The sequence below is a fragment of the Choristoneura fumiferana genome, chromosome 7 (assembly GCF_025370935.1).
Source record: "Choristoneura fumiferana chromosome 7, NRCan_CFum_1, whole genome shotgun sequence".
NCBI classification, from domain to species: Eukaryota; Metazoa; Arthropoda; class Insecta; order Lepidoptera; family Tortricidae; genus Choristoneura; species Choristoneura fumiferana.
Genome location: NC_133478.1, coordinates 14,935,320 through 14,943,097, shown reverse-complemented (window position 1 = coordinate 14,943,097; position 7,778 = coordinate 14,935,320). Strand labels below are relative to the sequence as shown.

Below are 7,778 nucleotides of genomic sequence, written 5' to 3'. Positions count from 1 at the left end.
ATACAATTATACAGTTACAGGTGTCTCTCGCGCTCGCTTTTGTATGCGTGTTTATTATAATAAACTATAAAAACTAATATAAGGTAAGTACGGTTATAATTATATGTATCTATATATTTTTCTCTAGTTTTAACATAGCTTTAAGCTCTTTTTCAGGTAAATCACCGAGGGTCACTTCGCTAGCGCCTGTTGTTTACAATCTCCCCCCCAGTGCTGCGTCGGCAGCACTCACACCGGTAAGCGTACAAGGCGGGCTGCGGGCCGCACCAGCACATTCGACTTGGTCTTTATAAGGGCCGTCCTCACGCGCCCGTCCTTGCCGGGGCGCACCTCCTGCACTAGTCCACGCGCCCAATGATTACGAGGAGCGTTTGGATCGGCAACCAGCACTAAGTCTCCGACCTGTAGGTTACGGTGTTCTTCGTGCCATTTTTGGCGCGGCAGCAAGTCAGGTAAGACTTCTCTCACCCATCGACTCCAGTACTGGTCAGCTAATCTTTGTGCTATTCGCCATTGGCGTTTTAAGTAGAAGTCAGAGTCGTCAAATATTCCGATTTGCGGCAGGTTCGACGAAGACCCAAGAAGGAAATGGTTCGGTGTAAGTCCCTCAGGGCATCCAGGCTCCACAGATACGTGGGTCAATGGTCTACTATTTGCCATGTTCTCGGCCTCTGCAAGTAGTGTCGTTAACACCTCTTCTCGAGGAGCTCTTTCCTTCAAAGTTGCCTTTAAAGAAGTCTTAATTGACCTAATAAGGCGCTCCCAGGCCCCCGCCATGTGGGGGCTAGCTGGTGGGATAAATGACCATTTAATACCCCGGTTGGCAGCTTCCGATGTCAGTGTAACTTCGTCCAACTCTTGAATAGCCAGATTGAGCTCGGTATTAGCGCCTCTCAGATTGGTTCCATTATCAGAAAAGAGATTTTGTGGCCAACCACGCCTTGCAGCCATTCTACGCAGGGCCAGGATGAGCGAGTCCGTCGTCAAGGTGTGAACCAATTCGATGTGAACCGCTCTGACCGTCAAGCACGTAAACAACACTCCATATCGCTTCTCCCGGCGGCGACCAATTGTTACCTCCATGGGGCCGAATAAATCCACGCCGCAGTAGCTGAACGGTCTTTGATGGTGAGCTAATCTGGCTTCCGGGAGCTCACCCATTCGAGGTATATGGGGCTTAGCTTTGTTTATCTTGCAGGTTAAGCATTCAGTAGCCACAGCTTTAACTGTGGGCCTCATACGAATTATCCAATATTTTTGCTTCAATTCATTTACCACCATTTCATTGTATCCATGAGCGGCTTTCTCGTGGTAATATTTAACAAGTAGTCTGACTATATAATTTCGTCCTTCTAAAATAATCGGTGTTTTCATTTCAGGACCCACATTGGTTGCAGCATCGATTCGACCTTCAGCTCTCATCAATCCATTTTCATCCAGGTACGGGGATAAAGTTCGTAGTACAGGTAAGTGATCCTTATTTAAATATTTTCTTTCCTTTAGCAGTGTTATTTCTTCCCTGAAAGATTGACTTTGTGAATATTTCAGGATTAGACACTCTGCACGTTCTATGGTTTTAGCTTCCAAATGATCAGATCTATTCTTTTTCAGTTTGTAAATAAACTTTAAAACCGCAGCGGTCGCGCGTAGGAAACGGATCCATGATGAAAACCTACTTGGTTCTGGTATGTTCAAATTCTCAGGCTGCTGATGGACTACCAATACCAGTTCTAAATTTTCTTTCTTAATGAATTCAGTCGATAAGATGTCGGTCGGCCACTCGTCCTCTTTAAAATACAGGAAAGCTGGGCCCTTGAACCAATTGCAGTCGTTGTGTAGCTTATATTGAGTCTTCTTTGTCGCTAAATCAGCGATGTTCATTTGAGAAGGTACATAACGCCAATCAAAACAACTAGTTAATTCATCGATCTCACCCAGTCTATTTGCGATGTACTCTTTGTAATTGCGATTTTCATTCCTCAACCAGTACAATACAGTTGTGGAATCGGTCCAGTAATAAGTTTGTTTTGATTTAAATCTTTGCTCATCTCGTATTGTTTTAGCCAGGCGGGCAGCAAGCAACGCGCCTTGCAGTTCGAGTCGCGGCACCGATACTAGTTTCGTAGGTGCAATTCGATTCTTGCACGCAATGAATGAAACGCACACATCGCCGCTTGTTGTAGTTAACCGCCAGTATGCAACAGCTGAGTATGACTTAGGCGAAGCGTCGCAAAACACATGCAGTTGTAGCTCGCCTGCTGTCTCTTTCGCACTCACGTTCGCATTCGTATGCGTGAGCGAGAAGAACCATCTGGGCACACGCAAGTCAATAACCTGTTTTAAGCCATTGATCCAGTCTTGGAAATCAATAAACAAGTCTTTTGTTATTTTGCTATCCCATATAAGGTCTGTCTTCCAGATAGATCTTAATAATATTTTTCCTTGAATAGTTACGGGAGATAAAATTCCGTAAATATCGTAGATGGACATTGCTATTCTCAAAACTTCCCTCTTTGTAGGTATTCTTCGAAATTCGAGGATATCATCGGGTATGTTCTTCAGTGAGACATCCACAGCCAACGAGTCTTCAGTGGGGTTCCACAACATCCCTAAGGTTCGCTGGGATTTATTTTCCCCGTTAATCACTTGGCTTTCTCCATTGTCACTCAGTTTGTCTTTGGGTAAATGTAATAATACTTTTTTGTTGTTAGAAGTCCAGCCGCGCATTTCAAATCCCCCATAACTGTGCACCGTAGAAATGTCATTTATCAGCTTTATCGCTTCGCTCTCAGTGGACATGGAGTCTAAATAATCGTCCATGTAATGACTTCTAACGATGGCTCGCACGGCATCAGGTTTTGCCTTTGAAAACAGTAGTGCATTTTTGTCTTTAATAAATTGAGCGATAAACGGAGAGCAGTTGGCGCCAAATATAAGTGACGTCATAGCATAATGTTTTATATTTTGTGTTTCGCTATCGCGCCATAAAAACCTGAGGGCGTTTTGATCTTCATTTCTTATTTTAATTCTGAGAAACATATCGCGTATATCACCAGTGACCCCAATGCGATTTTCTCTAAATCGTAACATTATACCGTAAAGTGACTGTAATAAATCTGGGCCCTGCAAAAGGTAGTCATTTAGGGATTTTCCATTAGCGGTAGCGGCGGCGTCGAAAACCAGCCTTAATTTCTTTTTTCGAGGGTTGTCTACTCCGAAATGGGGCAGGTACCAGATCCGACTTTCGGTACTTGTAGTTTCTGTCACTTCCCTGGCGTAGTCGTTTTTAAATAAATGCTGAACGCGTTCCCGGTAGCGCTGAGCATACTCCTTATTGCGTCTTAATTTATTTTCAATAGACTTAAGTCGTTTCTCCGCATTTGGAAGGGAATTATTCAACTGTTCTTCACTTCTCCACGGGAGTCCAACCTCCCATCGGCCATTTGTCATTCTTGCGGTGTCATTCAATAGAAACAATGCGCGTTGTTCTTCTTTATTTTCTCTCTTTTTGTGGCAAATGCCTATACTTTCCAACGCGAAGTATTGACGCACCATCTCGTGCAATATTTTTCCTTCATTGTAGGTACTCGCGCATTCACTCGAGTCAATGTATAAAATTGTGTGTGATTGTGAATCATTAATATGAGGCCGCTCGGCCGGCGCCGCCGGTAAGTCAGCTGTGCTGGCAGGCGATAGCGGGGTGCGCCCGCGCGGGGCGGGGCGGGCGACGCGTGCGGCCGGCCCACCGCTGTTCAGCGCGCTGCTGCTCGCATCGCCCGGGTGACGTAACATAACTTGATCGATAGGTTTTGATAACGCCAGGCGCTGGCTTAGCGACCCTTGAATAAGCGGTGACATTATAAGGCCGTGTACACACCATCCTAATGGCGTTAAGGTGGCACAAGGTTCACAATTATTTCGTGAAATTATTCTTAAGGGCATCATGAGGTGATAATTATCTTGTCCTATCAACAATTTAGGTTTAACATTAATATTTTGAAGATACTTTTTTATATTACACAAGTAATCATAATTATTAATGTCTATTTTAGTTAACTTTTGCACTGGTAGGTCTAACTCCGATATTTTTCGCGCTCGCAAACCAAAGAATTGATTATTTTCGTTAGACAATTTAAAGTCAATAAGTTCTGATTTGCACAATATTTCACCCGAGTTCCAAGCGCCACGTAAACGTAACGTTTCAGATTTTCCGGTTAGGTTTAACTGATCCACAAGGTCCGCGGAAATTAACGACACGGTAGCACCATCGTCCAAGAGCGCGTGCGCTGTGATCACACCCTTAGGGCCATGAATTTTCACTTGAACAATTTTTAATAACACTTTGTTATTGTTTATGTTAACGTTGGCCACGGTTGCGGCGGGTAGTGCAACAACGTGTGGTGCGGCTGCTCACATCCATCTTTATCACACATCGGCGCTGGGCAACTCTCTTTGTCGTGATTGCTTGATAAACATTTAAAGCAAATCCCGTTATGTCTAACGAAGTTCCATCTTTCTTTGCGCAGTGACCTTTTGAAAAGCTTGCAGTTAATGAGACTGTGCGATGACAGCTTGCAGTATTTACATTTTTCTTGTTGATTAACTACGAAGTTTGCGTGCTGCTTGCTCGTGCCTTTATCGATGTAGTTAATGGTGTGTATTTGACTAATTCCAGCCTCTGTAATTTTCGTTGCTTCTTCGGATAGAAATGTCGCCAGCAAATCTAGTTTAGAATCCTTGTTTGTATTCTTGTGGAAATGAATAAAATCAGACCATTTAGTGAGAAGAGCAGTAGGAAGTTTAGACAAAATTATGGAACATATGCTCACTCCTTGGAGGTACTCGTCTCGTCCAAGAGTTCGTACAGCTGCCACAAAGTTTTTTATTTTAATGGAAAACTTCACTAATTCGCAGATGTAGTTAGGGGACAACGGCGGAAGTTTTTTAATGTCGCTCATGATTTTATTTATAATCACATCGCTGTTTCCAAATTGTAGTTCGAGGGTTGATATTATTATATCGGGTGCAGCACCACTCATCAGTAAAGCGGACACCGCTTCTCTCGCCGGCCCCACGAGACACTTCCTCAAACGCCATTGGTTTTCTTTTATGCTATAGTTGCAAACCTCTGATGATTCTTCAAAGGCTTGCTTAAAATTCAACCACTCCATTGCATCACCAGAAAATGTAGGTAATTCACGCGGAGTGCTCAAACGACTTATTAAACGTTGGTCGTGATTTTTGGTCGAAGACGTCAGATTGTTGAGAGCCTGTGCTAGCAGTAAGGTAGCGTCGGCATCAGGAACGACCTTGGGTGGGGCAGGGCAGCTGCGCGTGTTGTGTTCGTGCTGATTGGCATTCGCCTGCAGACTTTGATCGATCCAGTTCTCAACTATTTTGTTGTCGTCCACCAGATGGTGACTTGCCTTCGAAGATGCGTGACTGTATTTCTCTTCCAGGGCTTCTAGTTCAGCCGCCAATTTTTTCTTTATAAGATCAGTTTGTATGCGTGCCAGTTCTTCAGCAGCCTGAATTTCTAGCTTCTTGCGTTCGGTAATTAGCTGATATGATGTAGATGTAGATTTCTTCGACTTTGAGCTGTTGCCTTGGCGTGAACCAGGCGGGTGAGGCGGCACTTTTTCAGCCAAATGCAACACACGATTTGTTGACGTACCCGCAACTGGATCGGTTGCTACATAAGTCTTATCGAACCTTTTAACATCTGATTCGGGTTTGTATCAGCTGGCTCCTCCGTGAGTTGCTCGTAGACATTGTCTTCGCTTTCCATGGCCTGTTCCGCTTTACGAATCTGTCGATCTTTTTCTTTTTTTACAGCGCTGCGGGTACTAACCATCTTGTGCGGCGTACGTATCATGCAGAATAAAACGCAGATCCGGTTAGAAGAACCACTTTTGTAAGCTTTAGATGGCAAAATAGGTGCAGCGGAGATGTGGAAACAAGAAAACAATAATGTAAAAATACAAGATTCGCGAAAAAACGGTCGCGAGGGTAACACGCCGTCCGTCCGTCCGGCTCGTATATTTGCAACTGCCCTCTGGTGGGGCGCGGATCATGACAGTTTGCGTTGACATAGACAGATATACAATTATACAGTTACAGGTGTCTCTCGCGCTCGCTTTTGTATGCGTGTTTATTATAATAAACTATAAAAACTAATATAAGGTAAGTACGGTTATAATTATATGTATCTATATATTTTTCTCTAGTTTTAACATAGCTTTAAGGTCTTTTTCAGGTAAATCACCGAGGGTCACTTCGCTAGCGCCTGTTGTTTACAATATGTATAAATGAGTTTACCGCTAGTACGGAAAAGTTTTACGATACCGAGAGAAGTACAAAAATATACATGCAGTTAGTAACACTTGTCAGTTTGAAAAAATCTTCTCTATAAAAAATCGTTCTTAATTATATGACCACAACTGTATATCTAAAGGTTGTTAAAATCCCAAAAGGCAATATCTCAATTTATTCATACAAATAAATCTTTATATAAAAAAGTTTTTAGTTAAAATTTCATTTTTAATAAAACTTTTTTTGCTGACTGTACTTTTTGTCGTCTTAACTTACGTTGTCACCCAAACTATATTTGCATACCAAATTTCAAGTCGATTCCATTAACCGTCGAAGAGTTTCGTCCTGCGGAGACTATCCTGGCCAAATTACCAGGATGTCACTACCAGATTGTTGCATTGACACGTAATTTACATAAGTATGCCAAATTTCAAGTCATCCGACTACTGGAAATTGGTCAAATTTAATTTACAAGATTTGATTACAGACATACAGTCAGACAGACAGACAACGGGATAGGTGAAACTAAATAAAATCTTGTAAAAATAAAACGCATAAAGTAAACTAAAACGGGCTTCCTCTTCCAAAGGTAGTGCAGCGCGGGGCATTGTATCCAAGACGCTGGCCGCGTTGCCTCGCTGCACTGCGAGGCTCAGTCTTTGGGTGAAGAAAAAGCCTGCTCTTAGGTCGCCATTAATAGCTATTTATGCAACTGTATCGTAATAGAGGTCCTTAAAACACGAGTGTGGTTTCATGAAACAAGGCGTAGCCGAGTTTCATAAAAGGGTCACATGAGTGTTTTAAGGCCTAATTACGTACAGCTGCATACAATATTTTATCTATATCCATATATTAAATCCTCTATCATGTGTTCAAGAACCATTGAGAATGACCTGCATTAACGAGAACTAGGTAGGTATGTCTGCCCCACGAGCTGCGCCCGCTGCGCGCGCGACGACCTGCTGTTGTATGACCATTACGATAAAGCCGTGTTCATAATAGAATCCAAATTCGTAATGCTGGTCATTACCTATGAGTTTTGAACGCATAATTGAGGATTTACTATATGGGTGTAGATAAAAAATATTACAAACTATCTTAGATGATTTTTGTCTTGTTGAAATATCTTATCACTTAACAAACTGGTTAAAAGCGATTATGATAAAAATGCCGGCTTCATACATTGATAAATTATATCACTCCTTATCATTAGTGAGATAATATGCGACATTCGGGACCCAGTAACGTGCGTAATTTTGAAATCTGGTATTAAAATTAACACACAAAACACACAAACATCACGCCTGTATTCCCAAATGGTAGGCAGAGCACACGAAACGTTACAGCTTCGGAGCCACTTTTATCAAATTTGATAAAAACGGTACAATAGTGACAGGTTGCTAGCCTGTCGCCTACGGTATACCTTAACCTATAACCTTAAAAAAAAATTAGAATGTAATTATCGT

At 42.4% G+C, this 7,778-nt stretch overlaps 1 protein-coding gene across 1 annotated transcript; it reads right to left on the bottom strand.

Annotated features, from left to right (window-relative positions):
• Positions 1-228: 228 nt before the first annotated feature.
• On the bottom strand, positions 229-3,858 carry LOC141429944 (uncharacterized). Its single transcript, XM_074090497.1, has one exon. It carries the CDS (start codon positions 3,856-3,858, stop codon positions 229-231), a length of 3,630 nt encoding a protein of 1,209 aa, XP_073946598.1.
• Positions 3,859-7,778: the final 3,920 nt, after the last annotated feature.